The sequence below is a fragment of the Myotis lucifugus genome, unplaced genomic scaffold, assembly GCF_000147115.1.
Source record: "Myotis lucifugus unplaced genomic scaffold, Myoluc2.0 scaffold_576, whole genome shotgun sequence".
In the NCBI taxonomy this organism is placed as follows: domain Eukaryota; kingdom Metazoa; phylum Chordata; class Mammalia; order Chiroptera; family Vespertilionidae; genus Myotis; species Myotis lucifugus.
In genome coordinates, this window is record NW_005871624.1 from 6,569 (window position 1) to 29,193 (window position 22,625).

Genomic DNA, 22,625 nt, shown 5'->3' on the forward strand with positions numbered 1-22,625 from the left:
CCATTACCCCCACCCCCATGTCCAGGATGCTGTGCCACCTGACTCCACGCTTTTGCAGGTGGGCACGCAGCAGCAGCTGCTCTCTGGGCCTGGCCCTCCTCTGAGAGACGCTGCGTAGCTGCCCTGGGAGGGGCAGGGCTGTCAGCAGAGACAGTCCTGGGGGAGGTGCCAGAAAGAGGAACCTCATACCAGTTGGCACTGAAACTAAGGAGCCCTGCCCTCGGCTGAAATTACAGCCCCATCCCCACGGCTACCCCCACCTCACCCTGGGGGCCTGTGTCTCTGGGCCCTGCCAGACGGCAGTGGGGGACATACCACTGGGAAGGAGGATCTAACAGACAAAGAGACGGAGTCAGCATGTCCACCTTCTCCTCGCAGCCCCAAGACCACCCGGGGTCCTGGTCTGTGGCATCCTCAGAGGCCGTTTTGTTCCACCTCTCTCAAAGGGCCTCCCCTCTCCAGCAACAGTGACAGCCATCAGCCAGGCTCCCCCGCACACCGCCAGTGATGGGGCCCTCGCTACCTCCCGTTCTTTGATGAGCTGCCTGGACAGTGGGCTGTGTGATCTCATCCGATCCCTTGACATGAAGTACAGTCTAGAACAGGGATGGGCAAACTTTTTGACTCGAGGGCCACAATGGGTTCTTAAACTGGACCGGAGGGCCGGAACAAAAGCATGGATGGAGTGTTTGTGTGAACTAATATAAATTCAAAGTAAACATCATTACATAAAAGGGTACGGTCTTTTTTTTTTTTTTTAGTTTTATTCATTTCAAACGGGCCGGATCCGGCCCGCGGGCTGTAGTTTGCCCACGGCTGGTCTAGAAGCTCCTGAAGTTACATCAGTAGCCCCACCTTTCCCATGAGCCCCAAATGCCTGCCCCATCTTTCTACTATGATGTCACGTGGTGGCTCCAGAAATAACAAGGCCTAAGCTTAATTCCCACCTCCGCCCAGGTCATGACCTTCCCACTTGGGTTCTAGGCCCCATGGTCTCTCTATTGCCCAGTCTTAGGACCTGTAATGATCCTGACCCCTGCATCCAATCATCTGTAAATCCTGTAGATTCTGCTTCTAAAGTGTCTCTCAAATCTCAATGTCCTCCATCCTCACAGCTGCCGTCATGCTCTGAGCCACCATCATGTCTCACCTGTATGACCATCGTCACCTGACTCTCCAAACACCAAACCAAGCCAGCGTGGACTTTGAAATACACAAATCAGAACATGCCACGCCCTGCTTAAAGCTCTTCACTGCCTTCCCATGGCGTGTAGAAATAACACACGTTCCTCACCAGGGCGCGCAGAACCCTGCCTCCCGGATGACCTCACCTCTTTCCCCCTCTTGCGCCCCCACCTCCTTGCAGTCCCTCAGGCTCTTCTCGCCCAGCCGTCCCCTCTGCCCCAGTGCTGGCCGTTCCTCCAGCCCTCCTCATGGCTGCACCTTCTCACCCTTCTGGTCTCTTCCTTAAAGTCCTGTCTTTCCCTCCTCAAAGAGAGTGAGCCCAGCCCTGTAACCTTCCCGGGTCTGCCTGTTTCCTTCATAGGACTTACCGCACCCTGCAATGATAAAATCGTTGGCCGGTTTACTTGTATAACAGCTGGCTGTCTCCCCTGCTGGACTGCTCCAATGCCTATGCTACCCATTGCTTTGTCACTCTCCAAAGCCTGGCACATAGTTGGTGCTCAACCAATGTGCGGAGTGATTAAGTGGCCCAGGATACTTCTGGAATAAGTGACCCAGAGCAGGTCATTCACAACCTGGTCCTGTGGTGTGGCAAAGTGCAGGGAGGCCTGTATCAGCATCTAGGAGACCTCACAGCGATCTGTATCCACTTATTCCACTGTGAACCAGCCAAGTGACCTTAGGCACATCCCTAACCTTCTCCTGCCTCAGCTTCCTACTCTGGAAAATGTGGGTAAAGATCTGAGCTCCTGGGGGTGTAATGAGGCACAAAAGGAGTAAGTACACCAAGGCCACCCGACAACTGTGTCCCAGGTGCATGTCCTGACTGAAGTGCAGAGTTCCACACTCTCACTCCAAAGCAGCCAGTCCCCCATCCTCCCCAGCAGTGTGGAGACCAGGCGCCATCTAGTGGGCACATCGGGGAGAGCAGGCATTCTTGGCCCCTCTGTTGTCTGTCCCACTTAGGGTGGGACCTGCCCTGATGGGCTTCATTGGGTAGAGCTGGGCCTAGGAGCAGGAACGTTGCCCGCCGCGGTGTGCTTAGCCTCTTGCCCACCATCATAAAATGCTGACCACCCCTCCGTGGGCCCATCCCCCAACCTTCGAGCTCACCTCCCACCATTCCCTCCACTCTGCCACAGAGAATTTCTCCACAAATGATTCTGAATGACCCAAGTTTTCCTTTGACTCAAGACCTTCCCACAGGCAGTTTTCTCAGCCTGAGAATTCTCCCCACCCTCTTCTCCTGTCCTGGCTAAGCCCTACTCCCTCACTGGGCTTCTACTTAAATGGCCCCTGGCCAGGCTAGAGCTGCCCTCTGCTCCATAGTCCCCCCAACTCCCATCCCGCCATCGCTAAGCCTGTGCCACAAGCTCCATATTTCTTGCTCGTGTTCCCTGTCAGACAAAGACCTTGGCAGAGGCCTTGAAATGCTCCCCTCCACATACTAAGTGCTGAGAGTCTGGGCCCATACACTCAGAATGCAGGCGGGTCACAGCCTATAGAGGGCAGACCTTGGGGTTTCCAGGAAGAATGCAGGGTGCTGCCTCATTTGGCCCCCCTCCAAGCCCCAGGGCCGACTGAGTGCAATTGGTTTCTGACTCCTGGCTGTGTGTCTAGGGTGAACTAACTCGCCCTCTCTGGACCACAGCTTCCCCTCCCTACTCTCTCCTTGCTCCCTCTTGCAGAACTTCCCTCCAAAGGGAGGAGAGGATGGATCCCACATGTAATTAAAATATAAACTGTTGTGCCAGGCTGGCGTGGTTCACTGGTTGAGCATCGACCTATGAACCAGGAGGTCATAGTTCGATTCCTAGTCAGGGTACATGCCCGGGTTGTGGGCTTGATCCCCCGTGTGGGGCGTGCAGGAGGCAGCTGATCAATGATTCTCTCTCATCATTAATGTTTCTATCTCTCTCTCCCTCTCCGTTCCTCTCTGAAATCAATTTAAAAGAAAAGAAAAATCACATGCTTAAAAAACGTGTATACACACACACACACACACACACACACACACACACACGTAAACTGTTGCTAAGAATGGGAAGTAAGGGGCCTTCCAGGCAGGGGTTGAGGGTCCAGGAAAGGGCTTGGGTTTGGCTTCTTAAGGCCAATTTCCTTGTCTGCATTCATACACTCAACAGATATTTGAAAAATGCCTGGATCCATGATGAAAAATAGTGGGGTTCTGGAGTCAGATTACCTGGGCTCCGGTCCCAGCACCACCACGTATGGCTGTTGATCACTAACTTATTTCCTCAGTTATAAAATGAGGGCAATAAAATTTCTAACTCATAGGGTTAGTGAGGGCATTCAGTGAGATGATGCACACGACTCAGTACAGGGTCCAGCATGTTGTAAATATGCAATTAATGTGAGCACTATCATGGCTACTATTATTCACTGAGCAACTACAGTGTCAGTCACTCATCCCATGCTGCCTCCATCTGCCTGCCCTGCACCCAGGGCCTCCCTTGTCTCCAACTCTCTGGTTCCTAGGGGCCTGGCAGCCCCTCAGTCCCTCCCTCGGATTCCTCCCCAAGGCCTCAGAGCCTTCTGCCACCCTCAGGAATTCCAGAACATCTGGAGAGGAACCTCCTCCATCCCAGCGTTTTCTCGATGATTTCCGTCTTGTCCTAGGAAACCTGGCTGTCCCCTGAGGATGCTACATTCTCCCTCAGGCCTCCCAGGCTTCCCCTTTTTCTTCCACAGCCTGTGGAAGTGAGAAGAGGTGGGAGAGGAGAGGGAGAAGCCTCAGGATGTGAGCATGTTGTCCTTTCTACTCCTCATTGTCACTTTCAGGCCATTCTGCCTCCCATCTCCCTGGGAGACACTCCTTTTGAATCTTGTTGCTATACCGTAGCACTCATTACTCCACCTCAGCACAGACATCTACCAATCCCTGGGTCACACCCTCCCACCTTTGAGGGCTCTACCCTGGACTCAAAGTCACTCTCAATTGGTTTGTTCCTGTTTTAGTTCTTGGTCATTTCAATATTCACATGGATGACGTTGCTAGCATCTGGTCCCTGGTCACTTGACCTGCTCTTCTCTAATGATCCTGTCCCCAAGCCCATCTCGGCCAGTCATTCCTATGGTCAATAAGAATATGTTAAATGAATGAATAAACTATGAGAGGTGCCTGACCTGCATGGTTCAGTGGTTGAGTGTCAACCTCTGAACCAGGAGGTCACAGTTCAATTCCCAGTCAGGGCACATGCCCGGGGTGCTGGCTCGATCCTCAGTGGGGAGTGTGCAGGAGGCAGCCCATCAATGATTCTCATCACTGATGTTTCTCTCTCCCTCTCCCTTTCTCTCTGAAATCAATAAAAATATACTTTAAAAAACAACAATGAGAGGTGATTGTAAATACATTTCCTGTACTCAGTGTTGATAATGCATGGGATGGGATGGAATGGGGAAAACAGACAGGACAACAGGGAAGTAAGACCCTGCAGAAAGTGGCTCCCACCATTCCTCCAGCCTGACCTTCCATCCCTCTTCCCGCTCACACAGTACCCCCACGGTACTGGCCATGTTTTGATTTCCTTGAACTCTCCAAGTGCTTTCCCACTCCAGGACCTTTGCATTTACTATTTTTCCTGCCTAGGCCATTCTTTCCCCCTTCATTTAGCTAATTCCTATTCTGTTTTCAAGTCTTAGTTTAAATGCATCTCAGAGCTTAACACTGAGTAAATACCCAGTAAAGATATATGTTTCAATATACATTTTAAAAGATTCTGTTATTATCCCATTTTACAGATGAGAAAACTAAGGCTCAGAGAAGTGACAATTTTTTCCTGAGGACCCACAACTAATAACTATTTGTAGAAATAATAAACATGTTGATTAAATAATCAAAGTGGAGTTTGAAAGCAGTGACTTTAATGGTTTCTGGGATGAAGATAAGACTTGCATGTGGAGAAATTTGTTCTAAGGGAATTGTGTGGATTGCCTTCAGCCATAAGATTAAGCTGTGCTCATTTCACCAGGCCTTTCCTTGCTGAGGCTGAGAGATCTGGAATCCCCTCACAAGACTCCAGTCTCTGCTAACATACCTCCTCTATTGGGGAACTCACTACTTGAGCACAAAAAGCCTTCTTTTTCAAAGAATAAAAATAGACAATTCACAGAAGAGATGCAAATGCTCAAAACAATCCATAAAGAGACGGCTGAGCTTACTAACCATGAAAGAAATACAACAAGGAGATATTTTCAGTTTAGCAGAAATAAAAATTGACATGAACTTTCTGGAGGGCAGTTTAGCAACATGTATCTATATGTAAAATACCTATGCCTTTCAACTTTTGGCAATTTACCCTGAGGAAAAAATAGCACAGGTTGTTCTTGACAGTTTTGTCATATTTGCAAATTCTGGAAATAACCAAAATATCTAACAATAGAGAACTGGTTAAAAAAAGTAGTGCTACTGCTATACAAAAGAATATCATGCAATACAGATATTCTGTTTGCTGATAAGGAAGAGGATTGGGTTGCTGGGGACAGAGCTGCAATGGAGGGTTTTTGTTTGTTTGTTTGTATACTTTTTGGTAACTTTGCAGTTTTTTATTTTTGTGAATGCATTTAATATTCAAAATAATAAAATTTAAAATATTTGTTTAAAATGTTGCAGGTCTCTAATAGTTGTTATGGGAAGATGTCCATAATGTTGGATGAAAAAAAAGTTACCAAGTAGCATATAGAATACAATTTCATTTATGTAAGATTGTATATTACAAAAAAATTGTATACTACAAATTAAAATATAGGAATAGATGTAAGTATAGAAAGTTATTTCTGGATTGATGTTCCAATTTGATAATGGTGGTCTCTCTAGAAGAAAAAATATAGAGATGACTTTTATCTTTTTCACATTCTTTTCTGTATTATGTGTATTGTTTATAATGAGCATGGATTTTTTTTAAACCATCAAGGAAAAATATTGCTACAATTATTTTCTTTTCTTAAAAAATAAAGTGTCTTTTCTATGCATAGATGCTGTTTGAGAAGGACATACACCAAGCTGTTAATAGTGGTGGGCAAGACTGTCATTTCTTTGTTCTTTTTTGTTTGCCATTCTGCATGTTGTATTTTATGGGTGTTCTGTGCTTAATTACTTTTGTAAAGGACAAAGGGGGTGCTACATTTTTAAAAATAAGTTCTTCCTTAAATTGAGCTGAAGTTGTTCAGTGGTATTGATTCCAGTGCACAAAAGGCTATATGCTATTCTGCATAATCACTCATTTTGTTCATTAAGTCCATTACATGGGCTTTATATATATGTATAGGTGTATATCCTATACATACATATTCACCTATACATATATATGTACATGCACACATATACATACACACACAAATATATATAACCTACTTCTTAGCCCTTCCACATATCTTCATCTGTACATTTTTCTAATCTTTTAAGGTCCTTCAATAGTGTTATTAGAGGGATATATGGAAGTAGCTATTAAACGTATAGGCTTTGAAGTCAGAATACCAAATCGGTCATGAATGTGCAATCTCAGTTAAAATTCCTTATCTATAAGTGGGAAACCAAAACAGTATCTATTTGATCATGCTGTGAGGAGTAAATGAAGCAATGCATATAAATCACTTATCCCAGGTTGGAATACAATAACAAGCACTGAATAATTTATTTTTTCTTTTAGATATTTGAAATACAACTTTATTCTGATTCTAAATAAAAAGGAATAGTTGTATTTTTTGGGCAGAAATGTCGTACTAATGAAGATTCTTCTTTCAGTGGAAGACAACTGATTTCGCCTTAGCACAGCAGTTCTCAACCTGTGCATCGCGACCCCTTTGGGGGTCGAACGACCCTTTCACAGGGGTCACCTAAGACCATCAGAAAACACATATATAATTACATATTGTTTTTGTGATTAATCACTATGCTTTAATTATGTTCAATTTGTAACAATAAAATTGGGGGTCACCACAACATGAGGAACTGTATTAAAGGGTCGCAGCATTAGGAAGGTTGAGAACCACTGCCTTAACATCTACTTGGTTGCCTCACAACATGATGTGGATGTTTCCACACATTCCTATCAGATTTCTATGCCAGTTAGGCACTCTTGTAAGTAACTCTGGAAGTTACAGCAAAGATTATAATGGCACACTGGACTGGATGTAATAGTCATCTCTTTGTCCACCAAGTTTCTCCTAACCAGCTGTATCCCATACACTGAACTTAATAGGCCCTCTGTTGGTGTGGAACAGGAGGGAATGGACCTCAGCTCCCAAGGTAGCTACATACTTCTCAAATTCATCAGTCAGATGAGGTTTCACGAGTGTAGTTTTTCCTGTCCCACCATCATCAACCAATACAAGTTTGAACTGAACTTGAAGCTCTCCTTGGACAGCCATTTGATGTCCTCCCGGCCCCCTGACTCTGGACAATTTATTCTTATTGTGCCCAGTACATAGTACGCCAAACTCTGATTGCCTGTTTTTTAATTGTCTTTAAATATATTTTTTATTGATTTCAGAGAGAAAGGGATAGGGAGAGAGAGAGAGATAGAAACATCAATGATGAGAGAGAATCATTGATAGGCTGCCTTCTGCACGCCCCCTCCTGGGGATGAGCCTGCAACCTGGACGTGTGCTCTTGACCAGAATCAAACCTGGGACCCTTCAGTCCGCAGGCTGACGCTCTATCCACTGAGCCAAACCAGCTAGGGCTGTTTTTCAATTTTTAATTGAATTTATTAGAGTGACATTGGTTAATAAAACCATATAGATTTCCAGTATACAACTCTATAACATCACCTGCATACTGCATCGTGCACTTTCAAGTCTCTTTCTGCCACCATTTATTCCCCCTCAGCCCTCTTCCATCTCCCCCTCTCCCCCCGCCCTTTTCCTCTGGCAATCACCAAACTTTTGTCTATGAGTTTTTTTTGTTGCTTGTTTTTGCTTAATCCCTTCATTGCCCGTTTTATTTTTGTTGTTCCCCTCCGCGCCACTAGGTGCGCTGCACCTCCCGGCTGACCAGGCCCGGGGTCAGAACGGCGGAAGTCTTCTAGCCGGGGTGACTGCCATCTTAAAACACAGGCCTGCCTCTCTCGGCAGATGTGGCTGCATGGTGCAGTCTGAGACCGGCCCGCTGCCGGCTACACCCAACCCCTTACCTCCTTTGGAACTCGCTTAAGTAAACCGTCTTTTCGCGGGCGCGTCTTAATCTCCTTTGGAACGCTGAAGGCGGTGTCTTCCGGAAGGCCTCGCCCGGTGACCTCAGACGTACACTTCCGGGGACGCTAACGTGACCTGTAGTCCCGCCCCCTCCCATCTCTCTTTCCGGTGGCGGAGTCTGGACGAGACACGCAGGTAAGAGGCCTGGGCAAGGACAATCTGGTGGCATCCTGTGGCAAGGGGGTCCAGCGGGGCCCGGGGCGCGCGGCCGGGGCCTTTCCGCGGAAGCCGGGCCAGGTTTCGGGCGAGAAGAACGCGACCGGCCGACCCCAGACACAGGTTCTCGCCTCGTCTTGGGGAGCGGAGGTCTTGCTTCAGAGGGGAGCCGGTGACGTGAGGGTGCGTGCGGGTCCCGCGTTCAAGGCCTTGGCCCCGCATATGACCACTGCTACGTTTAAGCGACCGCGCGGCGTGGTTGGGAAGGAGCGGGGATTCTAGTCTGATGTGGGCTCCCGCCTTGACCCCGCCAGCTTCTTTCTGGGCGGTCGCAGGCCAGGCGCCTCAACTGTAACTTGTTAACTGTCTGGAAAATAGGAGTAATTGTCGCGCTGATCCCACGGGGTTGTAGTGAGGATTTAAAGAGGGGATGCTGGGAAAACCGCCCTGTGATGGGTGTTGCTAAGGCTGGGGATGGCTAAGTCGGGCACGTTGCAAGTTCTGGGCGCTCAGGGCAAGGCCTCTGAAAGCCAGAAATTGGGGTTAGGGCACGGGTGGGCAACCCCTGGCACGCGTGCCAAACAGCACGCCAGTGACTTTTGCTGGCACGCGAAGCCCTCATAATTTTCCATTTACAATTTTTTTCTTAATATCGACTTTTTTATTTTTCAGATAAATTCAGTGTAGGTGCATCTTAGATAAATAATTTTACGTAACAAGTTATCTTAAAAGACCATAGACATGGATTGAGGAGAGAGGGGAAGAGCAATTTCTATGCCTCTGCCTTAACTCTCCCTGCCTTCCTAGATCCGACCAGTGTTTTGGTTTCATCCACATACGCTTGTGAATCTTTGTTCTCAGTGATGAGTTTTGTTAAGTCTCGTAATAGGAGTAGCCTGAAGGATGAAAGTAGTAGCTCGTGCATATCTCTGAAGGTCACGAAATACAAACCTGATGTAAAATCTCTGTCATCAGTGATGCAGCAGCAAAAGTCCCACTGATAATATCAAACGGAGTCATAAAGTTTTCTGTCGGACTACCAGTGTACATGTATACATTAAAAAATAAATGTATTTTTCATCATCATATACTGTGTTTTTGTCGCTCAAATGAATTATTTCTTCAAGGTTCTTCACATACGTACACCTTAAGAGATATCAAGTAGGCGTAACATGTTCTCAAACAATTAGGGTTGGCACACAGAAGAATTTTGAGTCAGATTTTGCTGGTTTTGGCACGCACTCAAAAAGGTTGCCCACCCCTGGGTTAGGACTGCACGCCAGTGTTGGCTGAGCACCTGCCTGTTAACCCTAAAAACAGAGGTGGGGGGGACTCAAGTTTTGACAGGGCCGGTGGGGAGCGGCCGCACTGGGTTTCCGGCTAAGAAGACGCACCTGGGAATCCTGTTGCCAGAGTGTTCACAGCCTCCCCAGGGCCCCTTGCAGGACCTTTGATCCTGTGCAGAACGTCCACGGAGACTCTGGTCCACACCGAAAGGTGCCTGGCATGTGCCATTCATTACCCCCTAGGCCACCTCGATAAGGATTAGTATTGGCACTACCTCCGCAGTGCAGTTACTAGACCAGTAAAACAGGATGGCGCTTTTTTATGTATTAACTTTGTAGACCAAAAGAATAAGTAAATGCTAGGAGCTTTTTGAACCCAGGGACATAATAGCCAGGGGAAAAGGGTTCTGTTAACTTGAGGATTCTTTGGATTTTCTTTCAGAAATGGCACCTCGCAAGGGGAAGGAAAAGAAGGAAGAACAGGTCATCAGCCTCGGGCCTCAGGTGGCTGAAGGAGAAAATGTATTTGGTGTCTGCCACATCTTTGCATCCTTCAATGACACTTTCGTCCATGTCACGGATCTTTCTGGCAAGTGAGTATCTGGGTGGAGAGGTGCAGGACCCAACTAATAATAAGCAAGGGGTTGGGAGAAGACATGACCTGGAACTGGGTGGCACTTTAAGGGGGTTTCTTAAAATAACTTTAAAAAGAATGTTCAGCCCTAACCGGTTTGGCGCAATGGATAGAGCGTTGGCCTGTGGACTCAAGGGTCCCAGGTTCGATTCCGGTCAAGGGCATGTACCTTGGTTGCGGGCACATACCCAGTAGGGAGTGTGCAGGAGGCAACTGATTGATGTTTCTAACTCTCTATCCCTCTCCCTTCCTCTCTGTAAAAAAATCAATAAAAAAATATATTTAAAAAAAAAAAAGAATGTTCAGATAAGGAAGCGTGCTTGGTTGGTAATTTCCCAGGCACTGGAGCTAGAAGAGAGGAGATGCTTTGTTTATGGCCTTACAGTGTGGTGGTCATTGAATCCTCAGTCTCTGGGTAAAGACAGGGGTGGACTGAAAGGGAGCCCTGGGTACAGGTTCTGGCTGCCATTAGCAAATTTTTGTGATTTGTGAACTCAAATTCTGAGTTTGGTTTCTGCGTATGTAAAATGAGGTTAATAGTGCCCACCTCAATAGGGAGAATGAAATGCAAAAGTAAGTCAGTATATAGTATAATACAGAGTTTAGCTATTGTGGGACTTGAGACTGCCCATGAAAGCCCTCACGGCCTTCCCAAAGCCTAGCATGCATGACCTCCATCCTCTGCTGTCCCCAGCTGTGGCGCTCTTGACTCATTAGGACATGACACTCTGAGTCCTTGTTGGATGAGAAAGAAATGACCCTGTGCTTTTTGTCCCCAGGGAAACCATCTGCCGTGTGACTGGTGGGATGAAGGTGAAGGCTGACCGAGATGAGTCCTCTCCGTATGCTGCCATGTTGGCTGCCCAGGATGTGGCCCAGAGGTGCAAGGAGCTGGGCATCACTGCTCTTCACATCAAACTCCGGGCCACAGGAGGAAATAGGTAAGGCTGAGGCTGAGAGGTAAGATCCCTGGGCTTGGGTGCCAGAACACCTGGATTTGAGACTTGGTTTTCTTTTGTGACCCTGCACAAGACATCTTGTGTATGTACGTAATTAATAATTGGTTCCTGTGTACTGTGCACTCACTGCATACCAGATTCTGTGTTCTAGCTATTAGAGGAGGGTGATGGGGGGAAAGTAGATGGTCTCTACCCTCTTGTGTGGCACATTGGCTGTTGCAGTCAGACTTTAAACAACATGGAGGGGGTGTTTTCTGTTTGTGGCAAGTGCTGAGAAGCAAAAAGGTGTTGGGGATGGGTTGGTGGTAAAGTGTAATTTAGCTGCTAGAAAAAGGTCCTAAGATGGGAATGAACTTGGCACATCTGAGGGAGAGTGGTGTGAAGTGTAATCAGAGAGGTTCTGTTGGGACTGGGGGTAGGGGGGAGATAAATACTCTAATGGTAATGACCAATGGGATTGGGTTGTTTATTTATTTTTTAATTTTTATTATTTTTTTAATCAGGGAGAGAGATAGAAACATCAATGATGAGAGAATCATTGATTGGCTGCCTCCTGCAGGCCCCCTACCGGGGATCAAGCCCACAACCTGGGCATATGTCCTTAACGGGAATCGAACCCGGAACCCTTCCGTCCGCAGGCTGAAGCTCTGTCCACTGAGCCAAACCAGCTAAGGCGGGATTGGGTTTTTTAAAGATGACTGCTGTGTAGGGAGCAACCAGACAGGAAGTTATTAAACTGGTCCAGTGGAGAGATGGTAGTGTCTTGGGTGGGTGGAGTAGTTGGAAATGGACAGATCACTGAAGAAGACAGACTTCTTCGAGCATGTGGGTGAAAGGGGCAGTGCTTTAAATAGGCTGCAGGCAGAATAGGGTGTAAACTGACGCAGTAGCCTAATCTGGCCTGCCACTGTTTTTTGTATGGTCTGTGGACTGAGAATATTTTTTATGTTTTTAGTACTTTTTTTTAGTTTGTCACAAACTTGTAAGTGGCCCACTAAGTCTAAAATATTTACTGTCTAGCCCTTTAAGGAAAATTTGCAGGTCTCTGAACTAGAGGGTTGTGAGATCTTAGAATCCTGAATGACTAGATCTTCATTTCCTAGGACCAAGACCCCTGGACCAGGGGCCCAGTCAGCTCTAAGAGCCCTTGCCCGCTCGGGAATGAAGATCGGACGGATTGGTAAGTGCCCTCCTGGAGCTAATGCTTGGATATGCTTTGAAGCATTGACTCCAGAAAGCATATGGTGTGCCCAATGGATATAGGGCTTGGTATGATAACTGTTGGCAGTTAGGTTTGTTAATGCAGAGCGTGAAGTGCCACGTGATAAATCTCTGAACCTCTGACTGACAGTGGCTGGTGGAACTAAGAGGAGAGGAATTATCCTTGTCTTTACAGTGTTCTCAAGGGGGTTACTACTGGCATTTTGTGTGGGCTGCCTCCTGTGTGGTCCTTGCCTACTACAGGCAAAACTTCCTTTATTGTACTTCACTTTATTATGCTTCATGGATGTGTTTTGTACAAATTAAAGGTTTTTGGCAACCCTGCATTAAGCAAGTATATCAGTGCCATTTCTACAACAGTCTCATCTGATGGTTAGCATTTTTTAGCAATAATACAGTTTTTGAGGTATGTACATTTTTTTTTTAGACAATGCTGCTGCACACTTACGGTATAGTGTAAACATAGGGACTGGGAAAACAAAAAAAATTGTGTGACTCACTTTATTGGAGTCATCTGGAACTAAACCTGCAATATCTCCAGGGTATGCCTGTAACTATCAGTAGGACATACCAGTGATTGTGACAAAAATGAATGCAGAGGGCAGCAATTCCCATGGTTGAGAATCCCAGCAAGTTCCCTACATTTGTGTAGCCATACGTGTTAGCCCTTCTGTATTGTTTCTGTGCACTTGATGGCAATGTGTACTGATTCCTCAGTCCAGCCTTCTCTTTAAAATTTTTTCCCCCCTGAATATTTTCAACCTTTTACCTAATGAAAAGGAGATAGTCTTCAGTTACACTGGGCTAGGTGTCAAGAACCTGGATTTTGCCGCCTGCTTCTGACAGCCTCTGCAAGTTGTGTACCCTTTCTGAGCCTCAGCTTCTGTTTCTCGAAAGTGAGATCAAACCACTTCAGAAATTTTGAGGATGAGGCAGCTCCATGGCCATCTGTTATATACTGAGGACTCATTGGGGAGCAGCAGGATCCACTACTGATCCATTACAGCACTGGCCTAGAGAGGCCTGGACTTCTTCCCATTCAGCTCTAGGCAATGATGTTTTCTGTTCCTCCCCACAGAGGATGTCACTCCCATCCCCTCCGACAGCACCCGCAGAAAGGGGGGTCGCCGTGGTCGCCGTCTGTGAACAGGACTCCTCAAATTATTTTCTGTTAATAAATTGCCTTTGTGACCGCTATTTTGACTCCAGTGGTCTCCTTCATGTTGGGTCCACACCTCAGGGAAGTTTAATTCTTTTCTCTATCTGCATTTAACCAGGGTGTGGGGCTGACTTGAGATCACAGGTACAGAGCTAAATCAGCAGGTAAATAAATACTGCTTCAGAGGACATAACCTATCACACAGGAACACAGGAGGGTTTGATTCAGCCCCTTCATGGGACAGTGGGTGAGCCTGCGTTCTGCGAACTGGCTTCCTGGGAGGATGCACCTAAGAGGTGGGGAGATGTTGGTGCTGCAGTTGAGTCTTTTGTACTCTGCTTGGGCATTATTATCTGTCACCTAAAGCAGATGAAGTCCTTGGAGACCTTGTTTAGAGGTGGCGATCTTGGTTCCAAAAACGGCCCTTAAAAAACCGGAGTGGAAACTGTTGAGCCAAGTGTAGCCTGAGCAGAAGAGGAGCCTTCCAGACTGAGCCATATATAAACACGTGTGGGTGTAGACTCGCCCTCCCATACCTTATGTGCAAAATTGGTAGCTCGCTCTATTGCATCTTGCGTTTTCTCACTTGGCAGATCTTGGAGATTGTTCCACATCAGTACATAAAGATTCAGTCACTCCACAAATACACACCAAAGCCCTATTTTCATCAGCAATGAGAGAGAAAAGTTTTGCCTTCCGGAAGCTTGTATCCAGCTCCAAGGACCCAGTAGTGCCAGATGGTACTGAGTGTTCTGCAAGGGATTGTCATAGGGCCCTGTGATGGTGATTGTTAAACCAATGGGTTATTGGAAGAGGTAGGGAAGACATGTTTTCAAGGTTCATCGGGACTTCTTTTTTATTGCTGAAAAATATCCCATTGTCGGACACACAGGTCACATTCTTCACAACTTCCCACTTGGAAGAGCCATGGTCTAGCCATGGCTCCTACCAACGTACCTTAATGAACAAGTCAACCTTTTTGGATTTTCTAAATCTTAAAAATAAATGTGATTACTACCCAAAGTATAAAATGAACCCATGCTAATGTGATTTTAGTAAATGAAGTTACAAATCTAAAAATTCCAAATAATACAGATATTCCTCTTTCCTGTAAATGGAACTTAATTTTTCCTCCCATTGAATGTGGGCTGTACTTGGTGACTCCTTTTCCAGAGAATAGAACCTGGAAGAGGGAAAATGCTAACTTTGCTCTGGAGAGACCTTAATCAAACTATTGGAGTTGACAGTATTTGTGATAAATCACGTTGATATGATGAGAACACTTCATCTCTGCAATATTTCTGAAAACCCATAACCCAATTCGAGGACATTCTACCAAACTAAAATTGTCAAAAGTCATGAAAAATAAGTACAGAGAAGAGCAGAGGAGCTTAAGGAGACATAACAATACAGTGGATCCTGGACCAGAAAGAGGGCATTCATGTAAAAAAAAAAAAATCTAGCCCTGGCTGGAGTGGCTCAGTTGTTGAGCACATCCCATGCAAAGAAAGGTCAGGTACATACCCAGGTTGGGGTTTGGTCCCCAGTAGGGCGTGTGCAGGAGGCAGCCGATTGATGTTTCTCGTTTGATGTACCTCTCCCTCTCAAAAAAAAAAACAAAACATTTTTGAAATACATAAATAAGGACTGGAGTCCAGTTAGTAGGCTCTTGATTTTGACAAGTGTACATGGTAACAAGATGTTAACATTAGAGGAAACTGGATGAGTGGTATATAGAAACTCCACTTTGGGGTAAATTTAAAGTAATCCTAAAATAAACAGGGAAAAAAAGGGTGCTTTCCTACTGTCAGCTGGTTTCTGAGGCAGGATGTGGTGCACAGACCCTCAAGAGGTGGACATGCCTGGATGAAAATCCTAGTTCCTCAGCCTCGGACTCGTAACTTTCAGGCAAGTTAACTTGACCTCTCAGCCATTAGTGAAAATTCCCATGATAATGGCTGCCTCATACGGTATCACAAGAATTAAATAAGATTAAAGTATTTAGCGCAGTGCCTGGCACTGAAAAAGAAGCTGCTATTCTTATGCATGTTCAGTTCTTCTGCCAAGCAGCATGAATGACAGCTGGCTGGATCCTAGTGGAAAAATGCTGGTGGTTGCTGGAGCATTCTTTTTATTTCCTGTGATGGGACTTTGCAACTTGGCCTGCTGTTCCTTGGTAACCAGGGATGCAGTCAGCCAGGTCTTTAAAGCAGTTCCTTTCAGGGTTTTGTTTTTAAGGTGAGCTAATTTCTGCAGCTCAAATTGGGATGTAGCAGCCTATTGGCCACTGAGGCGGGCAAGGCAGAACTGAGCTGTTGGCCACCTGAGATTGCAGACCATGGAATCCCAACTTTGGTAGGTGAACCTGATGCCACTGGCTGTAACTGCAACCCAACCAGGTCCTGAGAGATGGCCCCAACTTCTGGCTCTTCCCGCTTACCTGAGCTACAACACTCTCCTAACAAGTCTCTTGGTCTCCCCTGACTCCTGCCTATCCTAGACCCCCCTGCAGCTGGGTGATCTAAAACTAATTGGATCGTATCACTCCATCGCAGCTATTTTTATCACTGCCCCACCCTATTGTCTTCACTCTAGAATCGGATCTCTTGCACAAATTGGCAGTGTTTTATCTGGCCCTACCCTACTCTTTATCCTCTTTGCCCAAACCAAGCTAGTTCTTTCACTTTTCCAGTTCTCCATGTCTTCATGATTTCTTCCTCCCAGCTTGGTTCTTAGTATCTGCTTCCCCCGCTTGGCCTCCCTGCCTTCTGCTTATTGGCTAGAATCAGTTTTTATCACTTCCAAAGTTGTCTTTTTCTGGTTGCCGCTCAAGGTGCTTCTCCACTGAATTCCCACAGCATCCATACGCCTGCATGGCACTACTGGTCACCCTCTGTCCTAATAGCCCATTTCCCTAACCTGTGAACTCTGAGAGGACAGGGAGAATGTCTTGTTTATTGTCTGCTGCCCCAGCACCAACCCAGTCTGCAAAGTTTGGGTTTGATGAATCATTGAAAGAATGGATGAATGGGCTTCCATCTTCTGTAGTTAACTAGATTGTTTGAAGTTCCTTTCTAGATACTGGATAAATTAAAACAGACGTGTTCTTGGGCTCCAAAGAAGTAAAGAAACCCCCCAAAGCATTAAAGAAATGAGGAAGAAAAGGACACCAAGATGAAATGGGTTAGGGAACAGAGAGCTATAGGCAAAGGCTGGGGTAGCCATTAGGGCAGATACAAGAATCAAGGCCAGGAGGTTAAACTTAAGCTTTGTTCCCAGCTCCAAGGTAAACAAAATCCTCAGATTTCTGGGCTAATGTCCCAGGTAGGAGTGTTCCTGGGCTCTTGGCAGAAACAAAAGCAAATCTCTAGAGAAAACCATCTACATTTGAGGTCTTGCCAGCTGTTTCTGCTTGTTCACCTTCATTGAACTTTGTGATGATGTGGCTTTCTGTCGTCCAGGAGGGTCAAAAGACCTTTGCCCAGAGGTGTGATATTCATAACACTGAGCCCACCTGATATATGTCTCTGTGTCCAGTGGTTCTCAACCTTGAGGATGCATCAGCCTCAGATTCGGTAGATATGGCACGGAGGCCTGAGGATTTGCCTTTCTAACAAGTTCCTAGGTAGTGCTGATGTCTGGTCTGGAGGCCACACTTTGAGAACCACTGGACTTGTCTGTTTAGGTCACTGCTGCATCTTGGCACTGGTAACAGTGTGTAAGTTATAGCGCTCTGTAAATATTTGTTGACTCAAATCTCAGGCATTTATTTTAATTTCTTTGAGGTAAGTACTGTTATCCACATTTTACAAAGGTGGAAAATGTCAGAGAAGTTACGTGACTTGTCCTGGGACACATAGCTAGAAACAGGCAGAGCTGAGATTCACACCTGCGTTTGTCTGTAACCACAGATTATGCCAGCAATCACTGCTCTGTCATACCTCTGACAGGTTGCATGGAATTCAGTGCAGTGAGGCTGGCAAGGGGGCGGGGGCGAAGGCGGAGGAAGAGGAGGATCTTCCCTGTCCTGTGTCTCTGCAGAGGGTTGGGCAGTAGGTGGCAGCAGAGTGCTGCTCCTGAAGCTCGCCCAGCTGCTGCAGGAGCTTGCTGCAGTCAGACCACCAGGTGGTGGCAGGTTCTGACAAAGCTCCTGGGATGGGGGAGGCATCTGTTCTGCTATCATGACCTCTGAGGGCCTCAGTTTCCCCATCTTTACAGAGAGGAAATTGTATCTCTATTATCTCCAAAGAGCCCTTGCAGCTCAAATACCATCTAAAGGAGACAGGTGGCCACTAAAATCCAAATGCCCCCAAGTCAAATATAATATTTCTCTTCTCCCCACTCGGGAAAAACAAAACGCCCCCACCACCACAACGAAAAAACACACAAAGAAAACAAACTGCACTACAAAGCCCCACCATAATAGTCCTATTTAAAATAAGTATAATGGCCCTAACCGGTTGCTCAGTGGATAGAGCTTTGGCCTGTGGACTGAAAGGTCCCAGGTTCGATTCCGGCCAAGGGCATGTACCTTGGTTGTGGGCACATCCCCAGTAGGAGGTGTGCAGGAGGCAGCTGATTGATGTTTCTCTCTCATCGATGTTTCTCTCTATCCCTCTCCCTTCCTCCCTGTAAAAAAATCAATAAAATATATTTAAAAAATAAAGTAAGTATAATGGCCTGGCCATGTGCCTGGGTTGCAGGCTGGATACCTAGTAGGGGGTGAGGAGGCAGCCCAATCAGTGATTCTCTCTCATCATTGATGTTTCTATCTCTCCCTCTCCCTCTCTGAAATCAATAAGGATATATTTTTTACAAAATAAGTATAATGGGATATCACAAACCTGAGCCACATGTGTAATTTCAAATTTTCTAGTAGCCATATTTTATTTAACCTAATATATCCACAATATTTTTATTTAAACAATCAGTATAAAAATTACTAAGATATTTTACTTTTTTTTGTACTAAATCTTTGAAGTCCAATGTGTATTTTATACTTTCAACACATCTCAATTTGAACTAGCCACGTTTTAAGGCTTCAACTGCCACATCTGGCTAGTGGCTGCAGTATTAGACAGCATAGCCCTAGAATATTAACAATTAATGGCAACCATTTATTGAGATAGGGATTGTGCTGAGTGTTTTATATTCATTTTTAATCCTCACAATACCCTGTGAAGTAGGCAAGATTATAGTCTAATTTTTAAAAAAATATATTTTATTGATTTTTTACAGAGAGGAAGGGAGAGGGATGGAGAATTAGAAACATCGATGAGAGAGAAACATCAATCAGCTGCCTCCTGCACACCTCCTACTGGGTATGTGCCCGCAACCAAGGTACATGCCCTTAACTGAAATTGAACCCGAGACCTTTTGGTCCACAGGCCCGACGCTCTATCCACTGAGCCAAAACAATTAAGGGTGATTATAGTCTAATTTTGCAGATGGGGGACACTGAGGGCTCAGGGAGACTGGGCCTTGGCCCAAATCATGAGCGACTAAGCAAGAGTCTTGGCTTTGAACTTGGCTCCATCTGCCTTGAGTCTGGGCTCTTAATCTTGACATAATCCTGCCTGGATGGTAGTTATAAGGATGTGCAAACTATGGGCCCACTGATTCAAATCCAGGGAATGCAAAAGGCTAGGAGCCAGTAAGCAGGCTTATGAGAGGGGCAGGAAGTGAGGCCTTGAAGTTTCCATTCTCCAACCCCCAGTTACATGCTTGGCATACAACCAGTGACACTGTCAAGGAGAAATCATGAACTTAGGAAAATCATGTTTGTATGATGAATAACTGAGATTGCAAAAAAAAAAAAAATTCTGGCATCAGGAGAAAATGAAAATTGCGAAATGCAGAACAATAAGAATAACCTGCAGGTGAGTGCAGAAGAAGATAGAATGCCAAGGGACAGGGCTAGGCCCAAAGTGTGGAGGCTACAGGGAGGCAAGTTGTAGCTCTACCTCAGGAAAAATACTGATAATGGAAATGTCAATAACTAAAGTGCATTAAGCACTTACCAAGCCATTGTAAGGTAGCATCTTATTTAATCCTCAATCATACTAGGATATAGGTACTGCTATTATTACCATTTTACAGATGAGGGCACTGAGGCACAGGATGCTAGTAGGTAGCAGAGTTGAGAGTCAACCAGAGCAACTTGGGCTGGAGTCCATGCTCTGGATTGCCGTGCTATCCTAGAATGGGCTGCTCACATAGGTAATGAGTTTTCTGTCTTTGGAGGTATGCAAGCAAGCCACCAGGAAATGCTCAAGGAGGGTCATTCTTGAGTAGGACAGAAGCCTGGTGAACTGATATTAAATTTGTCTGGAGAGTAATGGAGGTAGAAATTGCCCACATGAAATAAAGATTGGGAAGGAATTCCATCTGCTTTTCTAATTCATCCCCTTGGCAATGGAGGCTTCAGGAGGCGTGACCTTTTCTAAGACTGGTTCAAGCGAGTAAAGGGTCTGTGGGAGGCCGGGTGATGTGGTAACAAGGGCTCTGCAGACAGCTAAGACCTGGGTTCAAATCCTGGGTTTACCACTTACAAGCACTTAGTATTTGTACATCTCATTAGACTCACAGGGCTGTTGTGACATTGAAATGAGAAAACACAGAATAATTTATACTCAGTTAAGGAGATGTCACAGTGTTCCACAAAGGGAATGAAAGTCAGGAGCCACCCTAACCGGTTTGGCTCAGTGGATAGAGCGTCGGCCTGCAGACTGAAAGGTCCCAGGTTCTATTCCGGTCAAGGGCATGTACCTTGGTTGCGGGCACATCCCCAGTAGGGGGTGTGCAGAAGGCAGCTGATCGATGTTTCTAACTGTCTATCCCTCTTCTTTCCTCTCTGTAAAAAAAAAAAAAAGATAAGAAAAGAAAGAAAGTCAGGAGCCAAGGCCTTGGTTTAATTTGGGAAGTTTCACTTATTCCTCAAATGGGGTTGTTGGTGGCAGCATTTGGGAAATGAGCTGCCAGGCTGAGGAAGGTCTGAGTGCTGGGGAGTAGAAGAGAGATGGCAGGGAGCTGGTTTTGCTGCCTTGGAGGAGAGGCACTCCAGAGGCCACTCCTGCCTGGGGAGGAGGCTGGCTGACAGCAACCTGCTGTGGAGGGGCAGCTCTGTGGAAGCACCTGGCAGGAGCTGGGCAGGACCCCCTCCCCCTCATGCTGGCTTCACTTCTTCCCTCCCAGTCACCTCCCAACCCAAATTGCAGACCTGTTCTTGTCAAGGTCTCTCATGACTCCATGTGGCCAAGTGCATGAACACTTCGTGGTACTCATCTGCCTTGTCATCTTAGCAGTATTTGACACAGTTGACACTCCCTCCTTCACTCCTTTATTGGGATGTGTGATTGCTCTCTCTCCCTGACCCCTCCTCCCATGGTCAGGGCTGCTCTTCAATCTCTAAATATTGAGAGTCCCCAGAACTCAGCCCTAGTCCCATGGTCTTAATACCGTCTGCAGGTTGATAATTCACAAATGTATATGTTTGTTCTATAAGTTTCAGTTCAATACCTTTAACCATCCACTAGATGTCTACACGTAGGTGTCACACAGAATACAGCTAGAACTAAGCTCTAGCGCAGCCGTGGGCAAACTACGGCCCGCGGGCGGGATCCGGCCCATTTGAAATGAATAAAACTAAAAAAAAAAAAAAGACCGTACCCTTTTATGTAATGATGTTTACTTTGAATTTATATTAGTTCACACAAACACTCCATCCATGCTTTTGTTCCGGCCCTCCGGTCCAGTTTAAGAACCCATTGTGGCCCTCGAGTCAAAAAGTTTGCCCACCCCTGCTCCGTCTACCTGTTCCGGAATGCATTCTCCCCGTCTTCCCCATGTCAATGAATGCCACCATCCATTGTACATTGGTGAACTGATACAACCCGGGCACCTCACTCCCACAGCAAGTCCTGACATTTCTAACTTCAAAATAGCTATTGAATCTGCCCATGTCTCCCATCTCCACCACTACCTGAAGTCACCACCATCTCTACTACCTCAACTTCTAACTGGTTTCCTGGCTCCCACTCCTGCCCCCTTTATATCTATATGCCACACATGGTTTTAAACATAAACCAGACCCAGCCCCTCCCTGCCCGACACCCTCTATTGGCTTCCCATTGTTCTTGGAATAACACCCCAGCAGCTACGAGGCCTGCACAACTTGGGCCTGGTCTGGCCCTTCAACAACATCTGAAACCACTCTGCTTTGCTCACTACGCTAAGATGCACTGCACTTCTTTCTGTTCCTCAAATGTGCCAAGAACTTCCTGTTTCTATGAATGACATCATCTTCTCCATCACCCAAGTAGGAAAGCTCAGCAGCATCTCCCCCAACCCCCACCCCATATCTAGTCTGGCCTGAGTTGTATGGACTGTCCTGGCAGTTTTATTCTTCATCCTCTTTCTTCATGCTCCCAGCCACAACCTCCATCAGGCTACCTGTCCAGCTTGACTTCACCACAGTCTCCTGACTTGTCTTCCTGCCTCCAGGCTCAGCTGTGATCTGATCCCAGCCACAGATTAACCCCTGACCCCTACCCTAAGCCCAACCCCACTCAAAATGGTTGTCTGGTCTCCAACTGAGATCTGACTTCTGCACCACCAGAGACTGGGCTCAGTCCACGTCAGGTATCTTCCAAAGCCCCTGTATCCAGTGCCTGGCCTAGGACTGGTGCTCAATAAAGTGCTAATGAGTCATAGGGGAGGTCTCAGGTAGTCCTGCCCAGGTGCACTATCAGAGATCACATGTCCAAAGGCCATGCTATATCCTTACCTGCCAGATGGCACCTTGCCCTGGA

At 46.3% G+C, this 22,625-nt stretch overlaps 1 protein-coding gene across 3 annotated transcripts; it reads left to right on the forward strand.

Annotated features, from left to right (window-relative positions):
- The first annotated feature begins 8,374 nt into the window (after nucleotides 1-8,374).
- Nucleotides 8,375-13,853, forward strand: RPS14 (ribosomal protein S14). 3 transcript variants are annotated; one of them, XM_006104471.3, is made up of 5 exons: nucleotides 8,375-8,535; nucleotides 10,285-10,435; nucleotides 11,256-11,417; nucleotides 12,539-12,615; nucleotides 13,735-13,853. In XM_006104471.3, the coding sequence occupies exons 2-5, from the start codon at nucleotides 10,287-10,289 to the stop codon at nucleotides 13,800-13,802; spliced, it is 456 nt and encodes a 151-aa protein (XP_006104533.1). In that variant the 5' UTR covers nucleotides 8,375-8,535; nucleotides 10,285-10,286; the 3' UTR covers nucleotides 13,803-13,853. The 3 variants fall into 3 exon arrangements, with proteins under 3 accessions (XP_006104533.1, XP_006104534.1, XP_014302308.1); XM_006104472.3 differs by lacking the exon at nucleotides 8,375-8,535 and adding an exon at nucleotides 8,601-8,739; XM_014446822.1 differs by lacking the exon at nucleotides 8,375-8,535 and adding an exon at nucleotides 9,699-9,717.
- The last annotated feature ends 8,772 nt before the right edge of the window (nucleotides 13,854-22,625 follow it).

Excerpts from the sequence above, each read along its gene's own strand:
- RPS14 (XM_006104471.3), top strand. The coding sequence starts at position 10,287 with ATGGCACCTCGCAAGGGGAAGGAAAAGAAGGAAGAACAGGTCATCAGC. Across the intron at positions 10,436-11,255 it reads GTCACGGATCTTTCTGGCAA|GGAAACCATCTGCCGTGTGA; the intron begins GTGAGTATCTGG and ends TTTTGTCCCCAG. Across the intron at positions 12,616-13,734 it reads AATGAAGATCGGACGGATTG|AGGATGTCACTCCCATCCCC; the intron begins GTAAGTGCCCTC and ends TCCTCCCCACAG.